Source organism: Hemicordylus capensis, chromosome 2 (assembly GCF_027244095.1).
Source record: "Hemicordylus capensis ecotype Gifberg chromosome 2, rHemCap1.1.pri, whole genome shotgun sequence".
Taxonomy (NCBI): Eukaryota; Metazoa; Chordata; class Lepidosauria; order Squamata; family Cordylidae; genus Hemicordylus; species Hemicordylus capensis.
Genome location: NC_069658.1, coordinates 243750236 through 243776759, shown reverse-complemented (window position 1 = coordinate 243776759; position 26524 = coordinate 243750236). Strand labels below are relative to the sequence as shown.

The following is a 26524-nucleotide window of genomic DNA, read 5'->3' as shown; positions in this document are numbered from 1 at the left end:
AGATTAGTTCTTACTAGTCAACTTTTTAAACTGTGGAAGAATCTGTGACTACATTCTGCCCCCCACCCCCCCAAAAGGAGCACGGTAGCACAAAAGCAGGGCAAGGATTTCAGTTGACCTCCCTCCATCAAGTGAACCAGCCAAGAAGAAGGGAAAGAGATTAAAAGAGGAACGCGACACAGAAACACCGGGGTGGGGAGGGCTAGATTGGGGACATTTCCCCCTCCCCAGAAAAGGCAGGCAAATGCTGGAAGAGCCATTATTATACTAGAGGCCTGTGGTGGGTGAGAATCAAAAGATCAGAGTGGGCAGAGACCTTGGATGGCTCCTAGTCCAGCCCACTGCTCAGTGCAGGAAACTGTTCCAAGCACCCCTGGCAGATGCCTCTTCAGCCTCTGAAAGAAAACCTCCAGCAAAGGGGAGCCCACCACTGCAGGAAGCAGATTGCCCCATGGTCAGGCAGCTCCCACAGCTCTAATAAATTCTTCCCCCTGTCTTGCCTCAATCTGCTTCCGTGTAATTTCAGCCTATGAGTTCCAACCTGGCCCTCAGGAGCAACAGAGAAAAAAGTTGTGCTTCCTTCTGTGGGACAGTACTTCAGAGAAGGCTGACACATGTGAGGAGGCGGAGGTCCCTTCCCAAGGGGAAACTGTGAGATGGAAATTCCTGCTCAGAGAATTTTGCTGAATTTGCTAAGTCACCCATCTTTGGGCGGGTCTGTAGAAAACTGTGATGAATGACGTACCTTGCTTCATTAGCATGGCGTCAAGTGATAGGTTGAAACTGCTCTCTGAATTGTAACTGTTCTGCTTTCTAGGAATGAGGAAGTGCTTTCTGCCAAGCAGTTAACTTTTTACTGTGAAATTGAGAACTCAGGACAAAAGTCCAACCTTAAGACATGCATATGCAAGAATGTAATGAAAGGATTGGTCCCTTGGGGCTGAATGTTGACGCCCAGCTATGTAACAATGCCAAGGTATAAAAACTCAAAGCACTGGTATTTGGCGCGATTCCCTGGCTGGCCATTAGGCACAGGGAAAAGCCACCAGCGCTGGTTTTTCCTTTTTTTGCAAAATAAAAGGTGATTTTGCTTCCTTCAATCATCCTTGTCTGGTTTATGGGAACTGGGTTCTCCAGGTAACAAAACTGCAACCCACATCCTGCAATTTGGTGGCATGGGGTGGGAGCGTCACACTATGTATCAGCCCTGCCAGTCCTCTGCCCAAATACCTCTGCGTGATCTCCTGCTCTCAATCATTCTTTGAGGTCCTTGGAGCATAGCACTATAGAACAGGGATTCTCAGCGTTGGGTCCCCAGATGTTATTGGACTTCAACTCCCATAATCCCCAACCAAAGGCCACTGGGACAGGGGATGATGGGAGTTGAAGCCCAATAGCATCTGGAGACCCATTGTTGAGAATCCTTGTGAAACCAGGACAGACACCAGGAGAAATATGGGGGGGGGCATAAAACTCCATTCTTGGGGGCAGTTGTGAAAAGTGCCTTTCTCTGAAGTACACAGGGGCCCAGCAATGGGAGAGGAGATGGGAACACTTGCCCCCTCGCCCACCCTCACCTTCTGGTGTTGCTGATGCAGAAGGAGCTCCTTTTTCTGTAGGATACCAGCCCAGAGAAGATGCCTTTCCACTGATGAGTTATCCTAAGGTTTTTCTTTGTTTTAGTACAGTTTTTTAAATATGCTTTGTGGCTCACTGCACAATCTCTGGAAGTACAGGTTGGCATGCATAAATCCTAAAATTGATCAAATGAACGGTTTATGAAACCTTGTGAGAAGCTGCAGGTGAGCATCATCCTCAAAAGGCCTCGGAGGAACATCAAAGCAGACTACAGATTGAAGGTATTTCAGTGAGAGAGATAGAAAGCTGACATCTGCCCCATTCTTCCTTACCCAGTAAGGTGGCACCTCTGTCACCCTCCTGCAAGATCCCCCTGGGAAGTGGCCTCTGCCGGGTGTCTGATGGAGCCTTCTGTGCCTCCGCAAAATCAGGGACCATTTCAAACAACAATCCTTGTATCTGAAACAAAGAAGAGGAGATCCCAGGCAGGGAACAGGGAGGAGAGGAATTAGAAAGGAAATGGAGCAGGACAAGGCCCGAGAAGGGGCTGGGTTGGGTCGGCCAATTCCTTGACTGATTTCCCAGTTGTTTGCTTGGACAGCTTCTGGCCTTTCTTGAGCATCTCCTGCCTGACAGTTACAGTTCTCAGAATGTACTACTCTCTCACCTGTTGCTCTCCCTGCTTCTTCTCCTCTGCCTGGCTCAGAAGGAAACCTTCGGCCAGGGCCACCGCCTGGGAACTGGTCTCTGCTCCGCATTCCCTGACCCAGCTCTCCATCTCCTGGGGCAGGATGGCCAAGAACTGCTCCAGGACCACCAAGTCCAGGATCTGATTCTTGGTGTGTTGCTTTGGCTTCAGCCATCCACGGCAAAGGCTGTGGAGTCGGCTGCAAAGCTCTCGGGGGCCCTCAGCTCCTTGGTAGCGGGACTGCCTGAAGTGCTGGCGCTGCACATCTGAACTGCTGGTGTCTTTGCCCAGGACCTTCTGTGGAGATGTGTAGAAGTCCTCACTGTTCCCAGCCTGGATGGCATCATCAGGGCCTTCTTCTGCTTTGGGGCCAGCAGAGTCCTCCTCTCTCATCTTTGATCTGTGCTCTAAGGCAATCTCCAACAAGGCCCAAAGATCTCCTTGTTCTTTCCTGAGGGAAGGAGGTTTTTTACATATCAAAATTCCACTTCACAGAGCTTCTGTTCCCTGTAGAAAAGGGAAGGCAAATACCAGGAGTCACAGGAAAACTAGAAAGGACGTCTGGGGAAGGGAGAGGCGTAGTAAGGCCAGAGAACTGTATCTATTGCATCTGCCTCAGCTATGATGTTTAGTTTCAAAAGTAAACCAGGGTACAGACTCCCTCAAATGCCAGCTACAGCTAGGAAGTACAGAACTCTACATGTGTGGAACATAATGTGTGAATAAGCGGATGTACAGCCATAAAGCTTTGTGCGTGCTTATGCTGAATAGATTATATGAGTCTAGAACATAATGTGAGAACAGGAATCTAGCACCTACATTTTGAAAAATAAATTGGGGGGAGAGTAGAATTATCATTTTTGTTTTTGTGTGCAAAGACGTTTATAGAGAAGCTATGTTGTGTGTGTGTGTGTGTGTGTGTGTCTCAGTCATAGCTGGAGACAGATTCTCGTCTCCTCTGCTGCAGCTCATTGGCTTTGCCTGCTGCATGCCATCAAGGGTACAAGAACATCTGATGGGTCACCCTTTGAATTTCCCATTTCCCCAACTTATTTGGAAGAATTTATCACGTGGAATCTGCTCTTAAATGTGGTTGATGCTGATTTTGGGACACAGCAGACAGAATTCAGCTCTATGCATATGCAGGCATGAGTACATGGCAAAGGCAGGAAGGACAGGACCCTGAAAGCAGGCCTGCTCAACTTAGGCTTGCCCGCTGTTTTTGGACTACAGTTCCCATAATCCCCAGCTACAGTGGCCAACAGCCAGGGATTATGGGAATTGTAGCTCAACATCTGCCCTGCAGAAGGGCTGAAGATGAGCAGCCCTGCTAGAGCCTCCCTACCAGCTCCCACTAGGCACACACACGGCCATCCATAAGAACCCCCCAGAATTCCCAAGGAGACTCCGAGGGCCTCCCATATCCCCATCCAGCCCCTCCTCTCATTTTGAGTCCCTGATGCCACCTGGGGCGGGGGGGTTGCCAGTCAAGAGGGGCTTGGAATTCCCCGAGTATTGGCAACAATCTTTAGGTGACACTTGAAAGCAGTTCTAGTCGAGATGGCGGGGGCGTGATCCTGGGGAAAGACCTCCTGGAGCAGCTTCAGGCAGAGCTGGCAAGCAAGGCAAGCCCACCACCCCCGCAGCAGCAGCAGGGCCTTTCCTTGGCAGAGCCGGCTGGGGCAGCGAGCCTCGGGTGCCCCCACGGCCGTCGCCTGTCCCTGCTTGCCCCACTCTCTCCTCCCACCCTGCCGGCTGCCGAGACCGAGAGGCCAGGGAGACACACAGACTGACGGAGGAGCACGCCCTGCTTGCTGCTCAGTGTGGAAGGAGAAACCTGGCGGGACGCTCCTAGCATGCGACCGGCCGGGAGGAGGAGCAGGCGGGCGGGCGGCACCCAGCGCCAAGCCCTGCGGCGGGCGGTGGAGACGGATCAGGGCTGGGAGGTGGCGGCGGCGGCCGCAAAATGGGCGACGTACGCTGCCTTTCCTGCTCTGCTGCGGCTGCTGAGTGGGGGGAGGGCGGCGGCAGGCACTGGCAGGCATCTCTCCTCCGTCCGGCGGTCAAGAGCGGCGAGTCCCAGGCGCAGCTTCCACCCCGCTCCTGCTCTCCCTCCGCCCAGCCCTGCCGGCTTCCTTCCAGCCCCAGTGACCTGCCTGAGGAGTGGACGGGCTCCGGTTCCCACCGCTCTCTCCCCCTGCACGATCCGGCGGGGGGGGGACCCGGGGGGGGGGAAGGGAGTGCGTTCAGCGTCTACGGGGGGGCGGCTGGACGGTGGGGCGAGGAGTGCATTGAGAACTCACCACCAGACCCCAGGAAGAAGAAGAGGAGGAGGAGCCTGGAGCCCACACGCATCCCAGGCCCCTTTGCAGAAAAAGAGGCGGGGGCAGGCAATGACTTCCCGCTTCCATGCCTTCACTTTAACCCTTCGAGGGATCCCACACTAGAAAACACTGCGGACTAGCCGCTTGGTGACTTCCGCAAGAGCTGAGCTGCAGCACTTTTGCCTTCCAGATGGTCTTGGTACTACAACTCCCATCATCCGCAGCCACAGACAGTGCACAATAGTCAGCGATTATGGGGTTTGTAGCCCCAGCATCTGCAGCAGGACTGAAGCTGTACAGCCCTGCACGGAGGCCTGCCAGAAAGAAACCCTTGAGGACTAGCCGTGAACACGTGGTCTGAGAGAACTGCACTGGAGACCAGTGTTCCCTCTAATAGGGATTCCTAGATGTTGTTGACTACAACTCCCAGAATCCCCAGCCAAAGGCCATTGCAGCAGCAGATGCTGGGAGTTGTAGTGAACAACATCTGGGAATCCCTGTTAGAGGGAACACTACTGGAGGCATTTAAAATTACTTGCCAAGAAATTACATTTCAGTAAATAAAGAAGAAGGAAAATCTGTACCTGCATCCTTTTTTTGGGGGGGGGGCATCAAAATCTGTCTCATGCAAAACCTCTGTCTGTAAGTTTCAAAGCAGCATCAAATGAAACAAGAAATGTCCTGGTTCTTTTTGGCTTTGATAAGAATTTATCTGCACTTGTGTTGATACCTGAGGAATTCTAAAGTGGTGGAGAGGTCAGATTTCCCCTTGTGGATTCTGCCGCAGCAAGGCTGGGTTTTCCCATAATTTCAGCTTTAATCAAGACTACCCCTAAATTCCCCAAGCTTACAGCAGTCTGTTCTTAACATTCACAGTTCACTCCTCCATGGATGCCATGTTTTTGCATGTGAGAGAAGCGAAAGAGACACATCTGTTGTGAGGAGAAACTTAACTATGTACACTGCTCTAGTCCCCTTGGAGGAAGAGCAGAACACAAATGTAAAAATAAGTAAATCCTGTCTCAAATGCGGCCTTCAGAGACCATCTGTTTTGGGAGTCCCTATTTAGATACAGGGACAGGAAAAGCAGCCATCTTGAAACTGGCAAAACACAGCAACTGCCTTCCTTTGGGAACACTTCTTCTTTTAAAAGGAAATCTGCTCAAAATGCATGGAATTTCAGCAGAAAATACCAAAAGGAAACAGCCATTTCTATTTCCTGCCATCACAGGTGATCTTAACCAGCAAGCCTTGAAGAGTTGAAGGAGCCATCTTATGTATTGGGTGACTATATACATGGCTGGGAAAGAATGCGGATATCTGGCGGTCAATGTAAGTGTTACCTGGGGAACCCAGTTCTCATAAACCAGACGACAAGGATGATTGAAAGAAGCAAACACTTTTTTAATTGTTTTACAGCCAGTGCTGGCGGCGAACTTCTCTGTGCCTCACGGCTGTTCCAGAGAGTCATACGCAGCTGCCTTTGTCTCAGGTTTTTTATACTTTGGCATAGTTACATTCAGTGGATACAATCTCATTGGTTAGCATCATTGTCCATCATATTACAAATATTATAATCATTTGCTAATTAGACAACATTCCTCTATTACAATCAAGCCTTTTTCTACTGCCTATTGATAAGCGGAACCATCTCCCTTCTTTCTCTAGCTAGATGTGTCCTTGAGGTGTTATTTTTGCAGGCTTTTGCAGGCTTGGCTTTTCAGGAGATACAAGGAAAGGGGGGCCTCCCTCACATTCCAGCCAAGTCAGCTAATTTATGATTTTACAACTGGCAATTAGCAACAAGATAACTTACAAACCCTATTAACTATTTCTTGACCAGTGCAAACCTGAGTTCTGTCTCACACTCTTTGCGGCTGAACCATCGCCCTAAACTCCGAGCAGTTTCTATCTCAGAAAATGGAGAATGGAACGATTACAAAGGCACTGGATTGTAAAGGCACTTTCCCATTCCATGAGAACAAAGTAATTACAAAGCAGCTTTCAGAAAAGGCATTTTCCCTTCATTCCACATTTGTGGCCACATAATCACTGAAAGCACAAAACATATGAAAGGCCAGGCTTCACCACAGGTTTAGACTGATCTAGCCATTAATCCCTTCTGCATGGGAAATCCTGGGGGTTGTAGGTCAGCAACAATGGGGTCTCATCCTTCCTAAGAGAAGTCTCAGCATTTCTACATGCGTGGAGAACCTACAGGAACACTCACAAGCGTGGTGTAGTGGTTAGAATGCTGGACGAGGACCGGGGAGACCCAAGGAGAAATAGATGTGTGTGTCATCAGCATACTGATAACACCCAGCGCCAAATCCCCTGATGACCTCACCCAGAAGTTTCATGTAGATATTAAAAAGCATTGGTGACAGAACAGAGCCCTGAGGGATCCCATATCATAGCTCCTGTGTAGAAGAGATACCGTCACCAAGCACCATCATCTGGAATCTGCCCGAGAGATAGGAGCAGAACCACTGCAAAGCAGTGCCTCCTATCCCCAACTCCCCTAGGTGATCCAGAAGGATACCATGGTTGATGGTATCAAAAGCCGCTGAGAGATTCAAAAGAACCAGCAAAGTCACACTCGCTCTGTAGATTCCACAACAGAGGTTCTCCATCAGGCCGACCAAGGCTGACTCAACCCCATAGGTCTAAAGTCAGTTGGAAGTGGGTCTAGATAATCAGTTTCCTCCAAAACCACTTTGAGCTGATTAGGCACCACTCTCTTAATCACCTTGCCCAACCATGGGAGATTGGAGAAAAGCCTATAGCTATCCATCACCGAGGGATCCAAGGTAGGCTTCTTAAGAAGCAGTTTAACCACTGCCTCCTTCAAAGAAGAGGGCATTCTGCCCTCCCTCAGTGATGCATTAATGATGTCAACTGATGTCAATTTCCCTACAAGACGAAAGCAGCCAAATTGGGCAAGGATCCAAAGAACAAGTGGTAGGCCACACTGCCCCAAGTAGCTTGTCCACATTCTCAGGAGTAACAGATTGAAACTGGTCCAATCTAATTCAGCAAGTGGGATTGCTGGACACCCCCTCAATAGACTCTGCAGAAACAGTGGAGTCCAAGTTGGCCCGGATACAAGAGAATTTATCTGTAAAGAATCCACTAAAAGCGTGACAGCAGGATATAGTGACCGTCACTGTGTGTGTGTGTGTGTGTGTGTGTGTGTGACTAATAATGACTAATTAGTCACTATTGCTACTCGGAGGTATTCATACCTAACAGAATGTGATGGGCCTCTCCTTCTCCATGGGTTTGTCCAGTTCTTTTAGAAACCCAGCTAAACCAATTATGGAGCATACTAGTATTTTTAAGCCCGTTATGATAACGGGCGCTAGCTTTCTATCCCGTCTTTTCTGTCTCTCTCTCTCTCTTTCTGTCTCTTCCCCCCCCCCCTTGTCCCCTCTCTCTTTTTGTTTTTTGTTTTGTTGTTGTTCTCTGTTTTTGTTCTTCCTTATTTTGCTTTTACTTTTTTTTTGGGGGGGGGTGGATGAATAACGGCCAAAATGGCCCATGAGAAGGTGGCCGCCCCCGCCTATCGCCCTCCCGCGCACCCAGCTGCCGGAGCCCACCTTACCCGCTCCAGCCCGAAGGAGAAGAGAGGAACTCGGGAACAGAGCTATTCTCTGTGTTAAGCTGCTGCCTATACTGTCGCAATGGACGCAATAGGCGTCCTTTGCGTCCATAGCGGCAGTTTGAGCAGTGACTTAGCACAGAGAGGAGCTCTGCTCGTGAGCTCCTCTCTTTTCCCTCGGGCTGGAGCGGGTAAGGTGGTCTTCAACAGCTGGGAGGGCGATAAGCGGGGGCGGCGACCTTCTCATGGGCCATTTTGGCCCTTAATCTTTTTTGGGGGGGAGCGGGGAAGGTGATTTTGGGCAGCTGGGAGGGCGGGTGAGCAGGCGGCGGCGGCGGCTGTGAGCGGGTGGGAGCCTCGTTAGCGGCTTCGCCGCCACCTCGCCCAGCTTCATTTTGGGCAGCTGGGAGGGCGGGTGAGCAGGCGGCGGCGACGGCTGTGAGCGGGCGGGGGCCTCCTTGGCGGCTTCGCCGCCACCTCGCCCAGCTTCCCCCGTCTCGGTCTTCCCCCGCCGCCATTGCCCTCGCCTTTTTCAGGGCGGCTGCTTCTGGTTGCCTCGGCCTCCTCTCGCCGTGCCATAGCTCATGGCTGAGGCGGCGGCTCCGCCGCCGCCTCGGCCACTTTCCCCCGCCGCCACACACCGGCTAATGGCCACCCGTGGCTGTGGGACACTGGTGTCTGAGGTCCTGTGTCCCTTGGGCTCTTCTGGGCCTGCGCTTCGCGCAGGCCCAGAACAGCCCAGGGAGGCAGGGACGCAGATCCCCAACGTTCCAAAGCCACGGCCACTCACTTAGCCTTTTATTATATAGGATACAGTAGCTGAAGCAGTTTGGAGACTCCTGAGAATGTGGACAGGTCTGAGGTTCTGAACATGCCTGAAAAGAAATGCTGCTTCTTTTATGGTGGCTGAACACACCTCACAATTCTGTCTACATCCCGCTTTCAAAATGCCTCTTTCAATTCTGTGCCTAGCTCTGGGAGATAGACAGCTTCACCAAATGTGGGCACAATCATTAGTCTGAGGCCTCAACCAGGAAGAGCTGGGTTCAAATCTTCTCATGCAATAGCATGCTGTAGCGAGTACTAATGGGAAATGCTTTAATACAGTGTAATAAGTATGTGAAATACCACTTAGGTGTGAATAGCTAAAACTCAAGAACAATTTATCCACAAGTTACAACCCTCTCAATAAATGTACAATAAAACACTTTGAACATGTCTATACACATGCTTGCAGCCAAAAAATTCTCATTACACAGTTGAAGCAACCATATAAATAAGACATCCTCTCTAATAAAACGCTTGGTGTCCGTCCGTGGACGGGCACCAAGCGTGTGTTCGTGCCTCCCTGCCCTGTTCTGCGCCTGCGCGAAGCGCAGGCGCAGAACAGCGCAAGGGAGACATGAGGGCCGGCACCCGGTGGCCATCTTGGGCGGCCAGAAGCGGCCGCCCCGAAGAAGCCGGGAATGCGGGGAAGGAGGAGACTGGCCGAGGCGGCGGCAAAGCCGCCGCCTCGGCCAGAGGACGCAGCGCGGCCAAGGCGGCGGTGGAGCCGCGCCGCCGAAGCCGGGCGGGGGGAGGAGGTGATGGGGTAAGCCGGCCGAGGTGGCGGCAGAGCCGCCGCCGAGGCCTGGCACCGCCGCCGCAGCCAGGCGGCTGCAAGTCCTTGGGGCCCTTGCCCGTCCGGGGAGACCGGCCGGGAATGTGAGGCGGGGGCGGACCGGACCGGCAGCGCCGCCCCCAGAGTCTGCCCGGCCACTGCCACCGCCCACTCTCCCGCCCTCCCAGCTGCCCACATACTCCTTCCCCGCTCCCCCCCCGCAAATGATTAAGGGCCAAAACGGCCCAGAAGAATGCCTCCGCGGCCGCCGCCATGGCCGCCAACCGCCCTCCCAGCTGGCCGAGACCTCCTTACCCGAAGCAGCCCGCGACAGTCGGGCGAACTAAAAGCTGTTTTTGCGAAGAAGAGAGGAGCTCCCGAACAGAGCTCCTCTCTGTGCTAAGTCTCTCCCCGAAGTGGTGCTTTGGGCGCAAAGGACACCTATTGCGTCCTTTGCGTCCATAGCAGCAGTTTGGGCATTGGCTTAGCACAGAGAGGAGCTCTGTTCCGGAGCTCCTCTCTTCTTCGCAAAAAATGGATTTTTGATCGCCCGACTGTCGCGGGCTGCTTTGGGTAAGGAAGTCTCGGCCAGCTGGGAGGGCGTGGGGGGGGGGAGGCCAGAGGAAGTGGGGCGGGGGGGGGAACTCTCCCCTACTAGCGCCCGTTATCACAACGGGCCTGAAACACTAGTTAAATATAAATCAAATAAAAAATAGACTCAATTTATTTACAATCATGATAACCACCATAGAAATAAATATTGCCAGAAGGATGTAAATCAGATCTTTAAAAGATTGCAATAGCCATTTGGCATTTTTGTAAGTAGTACAACAGGATTACACCATGGTAACACCTGTGCCTAACTTGCTGTAAGAGGGGGGAAATGGGTTACTTATAATCACTTATTCCTTGCAATGACTCCTTCATCTTTAGAAACTTGAGTTATCTATGGTGAGAAAAACCAAACTTATGGTTTCTATACAAACTGCCACGCAATAGAGCTCCTTTTCTCAATTTAGTGGGTTGAACATGCACAATCCTTATTAGTATCATGCCCTTTAATATGTTCTCCAAAGGTGAACATATCGTGAGCTCTCCGCTTGTTGGCATATTGGGGAACAGTTGCTCAGTAGGCAGTGGGGCAGTTACCCCTAGATTTAGCAACTGCAAAAGAGCCAAATTGAAAGGGAGCTCGCCTTGCCCATGCTGGGATACCTGAAGAGACTCCTGAAGTTAACTCACCTCAGTTAACTCTCTGTTCAAGGTCTCTCTGCAGGATTGACCCCCCTTTGATTTACCTCCTCTCCATAGATGCCTCAAATGAGCAAAAAACCAATTACCTCAGCAGGAAGTCAGATAAGGCTCCACAAATGTGCATTCCCTCCTTGTCAAAAGCAGGCTAGAGTGGGCAATAGGAACTCAGAGAAGTACCCATTAAAACACTGATTCGTTTACACATTCAGCCACTCCATTTGCATTATCCCATTCATGCATTGTGTTGTAGTGCAGCACAACAGACAAAACAATGGGATCTTTTGAAACTTCCCAGAACTGCCCTAGCCAAGAAAGAAGGTCAATTGGAATGTCCCCTCAGGACACGTTTTGGGCTTTATGTGCCCCTGGATTCTTCAGCCAGTGTGCTCCCCTTGGTCTCCAGTGCTACCCACTTGGTTACCACCTTGTGGAGTCACCCCTTACTTGGACACTGCAGCGGGCACTTGCTATACCACTTAGCTGGTGTTCTGCTCTGCCGGTCACCCTTGCTTCCAGGCCCTAGATCAGTTACCTTGCCAGATCCAATTTCCTCGCTAACACCTAGAGCTGGCTTCACGAGAACAGATGCCCTCTGGATCCATCCCGGCTATCTAACTCCCTTGATTCTTCACTGCTACTTGCTGCTCCCTGGTCTGCTTCCCAAGAAAAGTCGTCTTTCTGTCACTCCCGAGCAGGGTTCCCTCTAACAAGGATTCCCAGATGTTCTTGATTACAACTCCAAAATTCCAGAGAATTCCACAAGTTGATTATGCGTTGTGTGGAAAAATCTGCCACAAGATGTGATGACAGCTAACAACCTGGATAGCATTAATAGGGGTTTGGATAACTTTATGGAGGAGAGGTCTATCATCGGCTACTAGTTGGAGGGCTATAGGCCACCTCCAGCCTCAAAGGCAGGATGCCTCTGAGTACCAGTTGCAGGGGAGTAACAGCAGGACGGAGGGCATGCCCTCAACTCCTGCCTGTAGGCTTCCAGCGGCATCTGGTGGGCCATTGTGTGAAAAAGGATGCTGGACTAGATGGTCCTTTGGCCTGATCCAGCAGTGCTGTTCTTATGTTTTTATGAGAGGAAACAGGCGGTAGGTATAAATGGAGAGTTTTCACAATGTAGGGAAGTCAGAATTGGGGTCCCGCAAGGATCTGTACTGGGACTGGTGCTTTTTAATTTATTCATAAATGACCCGGAAGTTGGGGTAAGCAGCGAGGTGGCAAAATTTGCAGATGTGCGGCAGATGTGGAAAAGGCCAATTCCATGCGAGGGACAATAAGGAAAGGGATTGAAAATAAAACTGCTAATATTATAATAAAACTATGGTGTGGCCACACTTGGGAGTACTGAGTAAAATTCTGATCACCATATCTAAAGAAGGACATTGTAGGGATGTGCATGGTCCGGAGCAGTCCGGACCGGCACCGAAGGGGGGCCTTCCTTTTAGGGCGGGGAGGGCTTGCTTACCCCTCCCGCCTCTTTGCCCCCTCCAGCGCCTGTATTCTATTGTATAATTGGGGCACTGGAAACCAGCCGCCCCAGCCACCTCCCCCCCCCCCCGCGAGCGGATTAGGGGCAAAGAAAAGCTACTCCCGCCCTCCCGCCGCCCCACCCGAGTGCTCACCACGTTTGCCAAAAAAAGAGAGGAGCTCGCGAACAGAGCTCCTCTCTTGCCAAAGTCTCCGGCCCAACTGGGGTCTTGGGCACGCGCGCACGCACAATAGGAGTCCTCAGCTAATGGAACTTTCGCCGGAGGCCCGGTCTACCCGCCGGGAAGAAGTGGGAGGGCGGGAGTAGCTTTAATTTGCCCCTAATCCGCTCGCGGGGGGGGGGGCGTTGGAGGCGGCTGGTTTCCAGCGCTCCAATTATACAATAGAATACGGGCGCTGGAGGGGGCAAAGAGGCGGGAGGGGTAAGCAAGCCCTCCCGCCCTTAAAGGAAGACCCCCCACCCGGACCCGGACCGACCAAGTCCGAACCGGTCTGGAAGTTCGGAGGCCTTTAGAATGGCCTCCAGACCGGTTCGGACACACCCCTAGGACATTGTAGAACTGGGAAAGGTGCAGAAGAGGGCAACCAAGAAGTTCAGGGCCTAGAGCACCTTCCTTATGAGGCAAGGCTACAACACCTGGGGCTTTTTAGTTTAGAAAAAAAGATGCCTGCGTGAAGACACGATAGAGGTCTATAAAATCATGCATGGTGTGGAAAAAGTGTATAGAGAGAAATTGTTCTCCCTCTCCCATAACACTAGAACCAGAGGTCATCCCAAGAAATTGATTGCCAAGAATTTTTTTTTTAATTGAATATTTATTAATTTTAACAATAATCATTCACAACACATTAAACAAATACAGACTTCCCGCTCACACCTCCTTGTGAATTACCAACTATATAATTAACCCTTGCTATAATAATAATTCAAAACATAAAATTTAAATCTTACAAACACAATTTTGATCTACTCAACCTGCTAATATTACTAAATTTCAAACCCTGTTGTAAAATCAATATTAGGAAAATAATTCTTTAAATACAATAAAAATGGTTTCCAATCTTCTTTAAAACATTCTAAATTTTGTTCTCTTATCAGTACTGTAAGTTTTGCCATCTCCGCATATTCCAGAATTTTTATCAGCCAATCGTCTTTTGAAGGCAGTTCATTACTCTTCCATTTCTGTGCATATATTATTGTGGCCGCCCTGGTAGCGTACATAAAACATGTTAAATTAGTTGTAGAAAACACTCTTTGTGTTATTCCCAGCAGGAAGGATTCTGGCTTCTTAGGAAATGTCATTTTAAATATTTTCTTTAACTCATTATATATCATGTCCCAAAATGCTTTAGCCTTCCTACAAGTCCACCACATATGAAAAAAGGTTCCTTCAGAGTGTCCACATTTCCAACATTTGTTTGAAACATTTTTATACATTAATGCCAGGTTTTTTTGCTGTCAAATACCACCTATACATCATTTTATAGTAATTTTCTTTTAAAACATAACATGCAGTGAATTTTAAATCATTTTTCCATAATTTTCCCCAGGCTGCCATTTCTATATTACACCCCACATCTTGAGCCCACTTTACCATAGTCGTTTTAACCACTTCATCTCTTGTCTCCTCCAAAAGCAAGAGCTTATACATTTTAGAAACTAATTTTTCATCATTTTCACACAGCTCTTCCTCAAATCTCGACATCTGATCCTCAAATCCAACTTTAAGATCCTTATTATAAACTTCATTTAACTGATGGTACTGAAACCAATCACTAACCAAATTTTGTACTTCAATTAAACTTTTTAACTTACAACCCTTTTCTTGAAAATATAACAGATCCCTATAAGTACCCCATTGCGCTTGCATATTTACCTCTTTACGTGCTAAAGCTTCAATCGGAGATACCCATAACGGAGTTTTAGGTTCCAGCCATTTTTTATATTTTAGCCACACCCTCATTGGACTCCTTCTTACATAGTGATTCAGAAAATCTTTATGTATTTTACTTTTTTCATACCACAAATATGAATGCCATCCATACCTTCTATCAAATCCTTGCAAATCAAGTATTCTAGGATTTCTTAATGTTATCCATTCTTTTAACCACGTCAAACAGACAGCATCAAAATACAACCTTAAGTCTGGTAGGGTAAGACCACCTCTTTCCTTTGCATCTGTTAAATTCTTAAAATTACTTCTTGGTCTTTTCCCTTGCCAAACAAATTTGGTTATGTCTCTCTGCCATTGCTTCAAACAAGTTAAGGTATTTATTATAGGAATAGTCTGAAATAGAAATAACATTTTAGGCAAGACGTTCATTTTCACCACTGAAATTCTTTCCATTAAAGACAAATTCATATTAGTCCATCTTTGTAAATCAGTTTCCACTGTATTCCATATTTTAATTTAATTATTTGAGAACAACAAAGAATTATTATTTGTCAGCCAAACCCCCAGATATTTAATTTTCTTCTCCACTTTCAACTCACTTATTTCAAAAAATCTATCCTTAGATTTCCGATCCATATTTTTAGTCAGGACCTTTGTTTTAGTCTTATTTATATAAAACCCAGCCAATTGGCCAAATTGTTGTATTTTTTCCAAGGGTCTTCCAATCTTGTCCAGTGGATTTTCTAAAAAGAACACAACATCATCCGCAAAGGCTCTTAGTTTATACTCTTGTTTCCCAATTTTCGGGCCCTGTAATTGATCGTCTTCTCTAATATTTCTACAGAGCACTTCTAAGACTAATGTAAAAAGCAATGGGGAAAGTGGACATCCTTGTCTAGTCCCCTTTTGTATTTTGCAATTATCTGATAATTCCCCATTTACAATAATCTTAGCATATTGTTCCAAATAAATTGTCTTGATAGTCCTAATAAAATTGTTGCCAACGCCCATTGCATCCAATACTCTCCACATAAATTGCCAAGAAACGTTGTCAAAAGCCTTCTCTGCATCCAGAAAAATCATCGCCATCTGTTTGTCATTATTTTATTTATTTATTTATTTGATTTATATACCACCCTTCCGAAATGGCTCAGGGCGGTTTACAATTAAAACAGAAAACATTAAAAACAATTAAAACAGAGATACAAATATAAATACCATTTTAAAACAACTTAAAATACAATTAAACTATCAATACAATTAAAACCCTGAAAACCAGGTATTAAAACAATTAAAACTAATTAAAAACCCTGAAAGGCCAGGCCAAACAGGTTTTAAGGGCTCTCTTGAAGGGCAGCAAAGAATCAAGATTATGAATTTCCGCTGGGAGTGCATTCCACAGTCCAGGAGCAGCTACAGAGAAGGCCCGCCTCTGAGTCGTCACCAAATGAACTGGTGACAACTGGAGACGGACCTCCCCAGATGACCTTAACGTGCGGTGGGGATCATGTAAAAGAAGGCGCTCTCTAAGATATCTTGGACCCAAGCCGTTCAGGGCTTTAAAGGTAATAACCAGCACTTTGTATTTTGCCCGGAAACATATTGGCAGCCAGTGTAACTGTTTCAAAACAGGCATCATATGGTCTCTCTGGGTTGTCCCAGAGACCAATCTGGCTGCCGCATTCTGAACTAACTGAAGTTTCCGGACTATGTACAAAGGCAGCCCCACGTAGAGCACATCGCAATAGTCAAGCCAGGAGGTTACCAGCTGATGCACCACTGTTTTGAGGTTATCCTCTTCGAGGAATGGGCGCAGCTGTCAAATCAGCCGAAGCTGGTAAAAAGCACTCCTGGCCATGGCCTCCACCTGAGAAACCAGGGTGAGGCCTGGGTCCAGGAGTACTCCCAAGCTGCATGCCTGCTCCTTCTGGGGGAGTGTAACCCCATCCAGCACAGGAAGATCTAACTCACCCCTCAGATTCTGAGCCCCCACAATGAGCACCTCCGTCTTGCTTGGATTCAGCTTCAATTTGTTCTCCCTCATCCAGCCCATTACTGCCTGTAGGCAGGCATTTAGAGAATGAGTGCCATTTCCTGGGGATGAAAAGGAGAAGTAGATTTGGGTGTCATCAGCATACTGATAACACCCAGCACCAAACCTCCTGATGACCTCACCCAGCGGTTTCATGTAGATGTTAAAAAGCATTGGTGACAGAATGGAGCCCTGAGGGACTCCATATAACAGCTCCCGTTTTGAGGAGCAACTGTCACCAAGCTCCACCATCTGGAATCTGCCCGAGAGATAGGAACGGAACCACTGCAAAGCAGTGCCCCCTATCCCCAACTCCCCCAGGCGATCCAGATACCATGGTCGATAGTATCAAACGCCGCCGAGAGATCCAGAAGAACCAGCAGAGTCACACTCCCTCTGTCAATTCCCCGGTAAAGGTCATCCGACAGGCCGACCATGGCTGTCTCAACTCCATAGCCCGTTCTAAAGCCAGTTTGAAATGGGTCTAGATAATCAGTTTCCTCCAAGACTGCCTGGAGCTGGTCAGCCATCACCCTCTCAATCACCTTGCCCAACCAAGGGAGATTGGAGATTGGCCTGTAGCTGTCCATTGCTAAGGGGTCCAGGGAAGGTTGCTTTAAGAGTGGTCTAATAATTGCCTCCTTCAGGCAGGGAGGCACCCTACCCTCCCTCAGCGATGCATTTATGATATTAATTAGGCCACCTCCAACTATCTCCCTGCTAGATAGAAGCAGCCAAGTCGGGCAAGAATCCAGAGAACAGGTGGTAGGCTGCACCGCCCCAAGCAGCTTGTCCACATCCTCAGGAGTCACAGATTGAAACTGATCCAATCTAATACTGCAAGAGGGATTGCTGGACACCTCCTCCATAGACCTTGCAGAAATAGTGGAGTCCAAGTCAGCCCGAATACAGGAGATCTTATTTGCAAAGAACCCACTAAAGGTATCACAGCAGAGCAACCCCGGGGATTGATTGGAAGTAGAAGGAGGAGAAACCAAACTCCTCACAACCCGGGATAGCTCCGCCGAGCGTGAACCTGCAGCTGCAATGTGCGCATACCAGAATCTCTTTTTCGCTGTGCGCACTGCCACCGCATAAGCCTTCAAATGGGTCACGTGCTGAATCCTGTCAGATTCTGACCGAGTTCTCTTCCACTTGCGCTCTAGTCGCCTACCCAACCGCTTCAGCCCCCGCAGCTCCTCAGTATACCAAGGGGCCCTTTTTGCAGCAGGTCGGAAGGGACGCTTAGGAGCAATCGTGTCTACTGCCCTGTTGAGTTCCCTGTTCCAGGTTCCCACCAGGGCATCGACAGAATCACCGGCCGCACCAACATCAAAATCCTCCAAGGCCTTTTGAAATCCCACTGGGTCCAGCAGCCTTTTCGGACGGACCATCCTAATAGGTCCACCACCCCTGCAGGGGTGGATTGCGGCTGTGAGACCAATCTTAACCAGGTAGTGGTCCGTCCATGACAATGGGGAAACCACTGGATTCCCCACCCACGGAACACCCCCCTGATCCGAACAGAAGACCAAATCAAGTGCATGGCTGGCAATGTGAGTCGGTTCAGAAACTAGTTGAGATAGGCCCATAGTTGTCATGGCTGCTATGAACTCCTGAGCCACACCAGACAAGCCAGCCCCAAAGTGGATATTGAAGTCCCCCAGCACCAAAAGTCTAGGAGACTCCAACACCAACTCCGCGACCAGCTCCTTCAGCTCAGTTAGGGAGTCAGTTGGGCAGCGGGGTGGACAGTACACCACCAGAATCCCCAGTCTATTCCTAGTTCCCAGCCTCAAAAATATGCACTCAATATAAGTCAGCTGTCTCACAGGGGCCCTGGTAAGGGAAATGGTATTCTTATGGACCACAGCCACTCCACCCCCCCCGCCCACTTCCCCTGGCCTGTTCCACGACAGAGTAACCTGGTGGGAGAAGCTGAGCCCACACTGGACCACTCGCCTCCCCCAACCAGGTCTCCGTTATACATGCCAGGTCAGCTCCCTCATCCACGATCAAACCGTGGACAATTTCGGTCTTATTCTGAACTGACCTGGCATTGCAAAGGAGCAAGACCAGATTCTGTGGGTCGTTGGAGCTGCTCCCCAAGGCCAAAGAGTTGACAGAACAGTTGGAAGTGGAAACAGTTATTAAATTACTGACTTCCCTTCCCCTGTAACGGCCAGCTGCTCTGCCAGCGCCAATTCTTCTATTCCCCACCACTACAGTAATAGCTGCCCCTGAACCGCTAGGCACACCCCCAGCACCATCCCCCCCAAGAGAGCCCAAACACATGTCTGCAAGAGGCCTGGCCCAACCCAACCCCCCAGCCCCACCCCCAAAGGCAGGCCCCCTTTGGCGGCCGGCTTTGGCGGCTGCCAACAGGTGGCCTGACGGACACGCCAACGGCTACGCCTATGGCGAGCCTCCTTGCTTTTAAGCCTGCAAGCCCCAGAAGCCACTCCTCACACAAGCAGCTCCCAGGACAGGCGGCAGGTGGTAGAACTTAAGCAATCTTCAGCAAGCTGGGAGGCTGGCAACCAGCCAGCTGGAACTTGGCAGCCAACAAGCAGGCTGCACTCCGGCTGAGCTGGAATGTCCACAGGAGGCAAAGGGACTAGATGGTAGGTCCCAGCAAGGTAGATGGAATAACCCTGCTCCCCTGTTACCTATTATGTTTTTCATAATACTCCAATACATTCAAAACTGTTCTCACATTATCTCTTAATTGTCTCTTTGGCAAAAAGCCAGCTTGATCCTCATGAATAAAAAGCCTTAATATAGTCTTCATTCTTCTTGCCAGAATAGCGGCAAAAAGTTTATAATCATTATTTAAATGTGAAATTGGCCTGTAGTTTTTAACTTGCGTTAAATCTTGATCCACTTTTGGGATGACCGCAATATTTGCATACTTCCAAGAATCCAGCATAATTCCTCTTTGCAAAATATCATTCATAGTCCATTGCAAAGGCTGTAAACTTTGATCTTTAAATAATTTGTAGTACAAAGCTGACAGTCCATCAGGTCCTGGCACCTTATTCGCCTTGCTTTGATTTATTGCTTCAGTTATTTCCATTATTGTTATCGGAGCATTCATAATTTCTATGTGTTCCTTAGAAAGTTTTGGAATATTTTTGGTCTTAAGAAATTGCTCAAGTTTTGTGTCTTCAACTATATTCCCTTTATAAAAATCTGAATAGTATTTTAAAAATTCTCCTCTTATTTCCTTACCATCACAAGAAAGCCCGTTTTTGGTAAGTATTTTAGATATGTAATTTCCCCCCCTCTCAGATCTAATTTGCCAAGCCAACAACTTGTCTGGTTTATTTGCAAACTCATATGACCTTTGCTTGACATATTTTAAGTTCTGTTCAACTTCATTTGCTACTAACATAGAAAGTTGTTGTTGGAGCATTTTGATAGCTTGAGTAATCGTCTTCTTATCTTTAGTCCATAATAATTCTCTTTCCTTTTTAGAAATCTGCATTAGGGGTGTTTCCGAACCGGTCTGGAGGCCATTCTAAAGGCCTCCGAACTTCCAGACCGGTTCGGACTTGGCCGGTCCGGGTCCGGGTGGGGGGTCTTCCTTTAAGGGCGGGAGGGCTTACTTATCCCTCCCGCCTCTTTGCCCCCTCCAGCACCCGTATTCTATTGTATAATTGGGGCGCTGGAAACCAGCCGCCCCAGCTGCCTCCGCCGCCCACCCCGCGAGCGGATTAGGGGCAAAGGAAAGCTACTCCTGCCCTCCCGCCCCTCCTCCCTCCCGCCGCCCCCCCCCCCCCGAGTGCTCACCACGTTTGCCAAAAGAAGAGAGGAGCTCGCAAACAGAGCTTCTCTCTTGCCAAAGTCTCCGGCCCAACTGGGGCCTTGGGTGCGTCCGCACGCGCGATAGGACTCCTCAGCTAATGGAACTTTCGCTGGAGGCCTGGTCTACCCGCCGGGAAGAAGACAATAGAACAATAGAATACAGGCGCTGGAGGGGGCAAAGAGGCGGGAGGGGGCAGCAAGCCCTCCCCGCCCTAAAAGGAAGGCCCCCCTTCGGTGCCGGTCCGGACTGCTCTGGACCATGCACATCCCTAATCTGCATCAGTAATGTCTCTTTTTGCAATCCTCTTTGCTTTTTAAAGTATGCATTTTGCTGTATAAAGAAACTTCTCATAACCGCTTTACCTGCATCCCAAATTGTTTTATTGTCCATTCATTGATTTAAATTCAATTCAAAATAGTCCTTTAGCTTCTTTTTAGCTTTCTCCACAACATCTGATTTTTTCAGCAGATATTCATTCAATCTCCAACGAAATGAAACCATTCCTTTCTTCTTCCATGTAAAACAAATTGGATTATGATCTGAAAAAGTCCTGGGTAAAATATCCATTCTTTTTATACATGGCGTAATAGATTTTGATGCCCAAACCATATCAATCCTTGAGTGAGATTGATATCTTTCAGAGAAATAAGTATATTCTTTTGCATTTGAATTTTTAATTCTCCACAAATCATAAAGATCCATATGTTCTGCTAAATCAAAAAATACTTTAGGGAGCTTGCCTTGCAGGTTCCTTTCAGATATATCAAATTTTCTATCCAAAGCTGTAGAGACAACACCATTAAAGTCTCCCAATATAATCAAATTAATATTTGAAAACTCAGCCATCTTCTGCTCCAGATAATTATAAAATTCAACTTTCTTTTCATTAGGTGCATACATTCCAATTGGAATTGGAGGTTGGAGGACTATAGGCCACCTCCAGCTTCAAAGGCAGGATGCCTCTGAGTACCATTGTGCCATTGTGTGAAAAAGGATGCTGAACTAGATGGGCCATGGGCCTGATCCAGCAGGGCTGTTCTTATGTTCTTAAATTAGGGAATGTCTCCAACCAAAGCTCTTCCCACACGGCAAGCATTTATATGGGAACACTAGTATGAAGCTTTTGATGAGAAGTCAGGCTTCTGTTCTGTCTGAAGCCCTTTCCGCACTCCAAGCACCTATATGGTTTCTTCCCTGTGTGAACCATCTGGTGTGAAGTGAGATATTTACTTCGACTGAAGCCCTTACCACACTCCAAGCATGTATATGGTTTCTCAGCTGTGTGAATCCTTTGGTGTGTAGTGAGATATTCAATCTGAATGAAACCCCTACCACACTGCAAACATTTATATGGTTTCTCTCCCATGTGAATCCTTTGGTGTGAAATCAGGCCTGATCTATAACTGAAGCTCTTTCCACATTCCAAGCATGTATAAGGTTTTTCTCCTGTGTGAATTCTCTGGTGTGTAGTCAGGCCTGAGCTCTGACAGAAGCTCTTTCCACACTCCAAGCATGTATATGGTTTCTCTCCTGTGTGAATCCTTTGATGTACAGTGAGATCTGTACTTGTACTGAAGGCCTTTCCACACTCAAAGCATTTATATGGTTTCTCTCCAGTGTGAATCTTTTGATGTGTATTGAGGTGTGAACTCACACTGAAGCTCTTTCCACATTCCAAGCATGTATAAGGTTTTTCTCCTGTGTGAATTCTCTGGTGTGTAGTCAGGCTTGAGCTCTCACGGAAGCTCTTTCCACACTCCAAGCATGTATATGGTTTCTCTCCTGTGTGAATCCTTTGGTGTGAAGTCAGGTTTGTGCTGCGACTGAAACCCTTTCCACACTCCAAGCATCTATATCGTTTCTCTCCTGTGTGAATCCTTTGGTGTGAAGTCAGGTTTGTGCTGCGACTGAAACCCTTCCCACACTCCAAGCATCTATATCGTTTCTCTCCTGTGTGAATCCTCTGGTGTGAAGTGAGATGTGCACTTTGACTGAAGCTTTTCCCACATTCCAAGCATTTGTATGGTTTCTCTTCTGTATGTATATTCTCATGAGGTTGAAGACTAGATTGAGAACTGAAGCTCCTCCTGTAGAAAGGGCAAAGAGTCTTTTGATGAGAAGTCAGGTTTCTGTTGTGTCTGAAGCCCTTTCCACATTCCAAGCATCTATATGGTTTCTCTCCTGTGTGAATCCTTTGATGTAAAGTCAGCCTTACTCGATGAAAGAAGCTCTTTCCACACTCCAAGCATGTATATGGTTTCTCTCCTGTGTGAATCCTTTGATGTGTAGTGAGATATCCAATCTGAATGAAACCCTTACCACACTGCAAACATTTATATGGTTTCTCTACCGTGTGAATCCTTTGGTGTGAAATCAGGCCTGATCTATAACGGAAGCTCTTTCCACACTCCAAGCATATATATGGTTTCTCTCCTGTGTGAATCCTTTGATGTGTTTTGAGGTGTGAACTCACACTGAAGCTCTTTCCACATTCCAAGCATGTATAAGGTTTTTCTCCTGTGTGAATTCTCTGGTGTGTAGTCAGACCTGAGCTCTGATGGAAGCTCTTTCCACACTCCAAGCATGTATATGGTTTCTCTCCTGTGTGAATCCTTTGATGTACAGTGAGATCTGTACTTTTACTGAAGGCCTTTCCACACTCAAAGCATCTATACGGTTTCTCTTCTGTGTGAATCCTTTGGTGTGAAGTGAGGGAGTCAGATCGAAGGAAGCTCTTTCCACACTCCAAGCATGTATATGGTTTCTCTCCTGTGTGAATCCTTTGATGTACAGTGAGACCTGTACTTTTACTGAAGGCCTTTCCACACTCAAAACATCTATATGGTTTCTCTCCCATGTGAATCCTTTGATGTGTATTGAGGTGTGAACTCACACTGAAGCTCTTTCCACATTCCAAGCATGTATATGGTTTCTCTCCTGTGTGAATCCTTTGATGTACAGTGAGATGTGCCCTTTGACTGAAGCTCTTTCCACACTCCAAGCATGTATATGGTTTCTCTCCTGTGTGAATCCTTTGGTGTGAAGTCAGGTTTGAGCTGCGACTGAAACCCTTCCCACACTCCAAGCATCTATATCGTTTCTCTCCTGTGTGAATCCCTTGGTGTGAAGTGAGATGTGCACTTTGACTGAAGCTTTTCCCACATTCCAAGCATTTGTATGGTTTCTCCTCTGTATGTATATTCTCATGAGGTTGAAGGCTGGATTCAGAACTGAAGCTCCACCTGTAGAAAGGGCAAAGAGTCTTCTCTACTACGTTCTCCTTTCCCCCCAGTATTGTGATTGTATGCAATTCATCATGAGGAGAAGCAGGAGATCCATTCCTCCTCTTCTGCTTGACCTGAGTTTTTATTCTTTGCTGTTCCTTCTGTGTTCTTCCAGCACCAGCCAACAATCCTCTGTGGCAGTTTCCCTCATTCTCAATATCCCAACTGGCACCTGCTGGAATGAAGAGAGGAAACTGATCAGGTATGAGACAATAAAGGGGCATCAGGTCCATCAAAAAGCCCCAGTTACAGATTGTCTTGATGGGAGAAGGACCCAGACAGACTGGTCTGTGTTCCCCAGGCATGGGTGGAGGCAGCCCAGGGCTAGCCCTGGGATTTTGGGTGCCCTAGGTGGAGTATGATTTGGCACCCTCCAACTCAGGATAGAGAAAAACAAGATATCTAGCTTGAAGAATATTTACTTTGAAATCTACATGAACACTATAAAGAGAAAAACAAGCAGTTTAGAATGGACCTTTACACATATCTAAATAATAATAACCTAACATGTATCTAAAATAAATAAAAAAAAAACATTTTCATAGATATTTAAATAACAATTAAAAACAACTTTGTTGTTGCAACTGGCTACACTGATTTCTGAGCAAACATCTGGGCTAGGAAGCACGGCTCTGAGTAAGGCAGAGGGGAAGGTCTCCCAATGGCTACTACTGCATGCCACAGCAACAATCAGACTTTGTCCCACCCAACTGAAATGAACACTGTAAATTTCAAGGAACATTGGCAGTGTGGAATTTGCAACTTAGGGTGCAGTGGGTAAAGTGTTGGACTAGGACTGGAAAGACCCGAGTTCAAATCCCCCATTCGGCCATGAAACTCACTGGGCGACTCTGGGTCAGTCACTTCTCTCTCAACCTAACCGACTGCACAGCGTTGTTGAGGATAAACATAACCATGTAAAGTGCTCTGGGCTCTTTGAAAGAAAAGCGGACTATAAATGCAAAATTCAGAAATCCAAAACCCTTTGGTTTAAAACGAGAGTTTAAAAATCCGGCAGTAACAGCCTTTCCTTTCCTGTAAAGAGTGAACTGGAAGTGAACCCCATCCTGACTGACAGGCAGTGAGCTCTAGGGATCAGCCACTCAGCACGTGTTGGGTGGGTCCTAGAGGGACATGGGGCAGGAAGAGAGGGTTTCTTTGTTCTCAAGGAGCTTGGTGGGAGGTGAGGGAAGCACGGGCAAAAAGGCTTAGTGAGGAGCAATGAAATCTAAATGAATACTATCCAGAGTATTGGTTCAGGTGCTGGGCCCAAATGGGGACTCTCCTCTAGTGGAAGGTAATTCACAGGACTTGGCTTGCAATCTGCTGCTTGCGAGATGTCCTATTATATAGCTGTGAGGATGAAATGTTTGCTAGGACCAGTCTCTGCTTGGATTCCAGATCTCCCTCTCCTAACCGATCACCCCCTCCCTCCAGACTGTAAAACTTCTTAGGGAAGGGGCTGTAGTTGAGAGGAGGAGCATGTGTAGAAGGTCTCTGCTTCAGTCTCTGGCAGCATCTCCAGGTAGGACTGGGGAAAACCCCATCTGAAACCCTGCAAAGCTGCTTCCAGTCAGTGCAGAGAACCATGAATTTGATGGACCCATGCTCTGACCCCAAATAAAGCAGCTTCATATTTTCAGAGTCTGTCAGACGAAATCTCCCCAGGGTTCCATTTTATGGAATGGATTCCAGATCTCCCCCTTCTAACCGATCTCCCCTCTCTCCAGACTGTAAAAGGTCTATCAGCAACTACTAGTCTGAGAGGTATGGGTCACCTCCAGCCTCAAAGGCAGGATGCCGCTGAATACCAGTTGCAGGGGAGTAACAGCAGGAGAGAGGGCATGCCCTCAACTCCTGCCAGTGGGCTTCCAGCAGCATCTGGTGGGCCATTGTGTAAAACAGGATGCTGGAACTAGATGGGACGTGGGCCTGATCCAGCAGGATTGTTCTTATGTTCTCCTTGATACTCACAAGAACCCTGTGAGGAAGGTTAGCCTGAGAGATTATTGGCTCAAAGTCACCCAACAAGCTTCATCTCTGAGGAGTATTTGATCCCAGGTCTTCAAGATCTTTAACACTCTGACTGCTACAGCACACTGGTTCTCTGGCCCACAAGTGAACTGAACCCAGTTATCTACACCATGCTCTCACCAACTTCAGCAAATCAGACCCATCTCTCTTTTCCTATTTCAGTCTCCCCTGCAGCAAAGAAGAGGGAGCCTTACCCAGAGAGGACACATTCTCATAATTCTCCTCCATGACTTCCCTGTGCAGGGCTCTTTGGTCTTGATCCAACAGAGCCCACTCCTCCTCCGTGAAATGCACAGCCACCTCCTCAAAGGTCACCAGAGCCTGGAAGAAGAAGAAAACATTACCTCCTTCACAAAACACACACTGATCCTTTCCCTTCCAAGCACATGCCAAATGGGCAGTTAATGTACGTTGGGAGATGAATGGCAGGAAAGATTCCCCTGCAGTGTCATTAATCCTATTTATATACTACTTTTCACAAAAATCTTCAAAGGGGTTTACGTAGCAAATAAAAAGAAATGGAGAGGGAAGGTGCTTTGTTTCAAAGGTGCTCCAAATTGTTTCAAAAATAGCACATAAAAATAGACACCAGGGAGACACCAGGAACTGACTCTAGAAAACACACTATCCTTCAACGGCCAATTGCCATCCTCCATAGCCCTCCCAGCCAGAAGTTTTGTTTGTTTGTTTTTTAATTCCGGCAGAAGCCAAAGGAGAGATGCTTTCACACTCAGGGGAATATGGGACAGAAAACGGTGATCTCTTCATTCCCTGTCCTCCTCCTCGGCCAGCGATCTCTCCCCTACTTGATCTGCTTGCATTGAATCCTCTTCCATTCCAACAGCAAGAAAAGATGGCCGACAATCCATTGACAGAGTCGTTCCAGTACCTGCAAATCACACAAGAGTGATAGAAAGATGCTGGTG

The 26524-nt window shown here is 47.9% G+C and overlaps 1 protein-coding gene and 1 long non-coding RNA gene across 11 annotated transcripts in view; one reads left to right on the top strand and one right to left on the bottom strand.

The window, feature by feature from the left end:
- The window catches only part of LOC128347429 (zinc finger protein 420-like), a 35865-nt gene that overhangs the window by 6835 nt on the left and 2506 nt on the right, over positions 1-26524 (bottom strand). For 2 of the 10 annotated variants that reach the window (XM_053302067.1, XM_053302074.1), the window contains exons 1-3: positions 4246-4407; positions 2246-2717; positions 1911-2037 (exon numbers count right to left, since the gene is read on the bottom strand). In XM_053302067.1, the coding sequence (XP_053158042.1) occupies positions 1911-2037; positions 2246-2659 (541 nt within the window). In that variant the 5' untranslated portion in view covers positions 2660-2717; positions 4246-4407. The other 8 variants (XM_053302075.1, XM_053302073.1, XM_053302071.1 and 5 more) reach the window with 8 other exon arrangements.
- On the top strand, positions 5701-26394 carry LOC128347618 (uncharacterized). Its single transcript, XR_008317619.1, has 3 exons — positions 5701-5922; positions 23680-23766; positions 25761-26394. It is a non-coding gene; the product is annotated as an uncharacterized LOC128347618 (long non-coding RNA).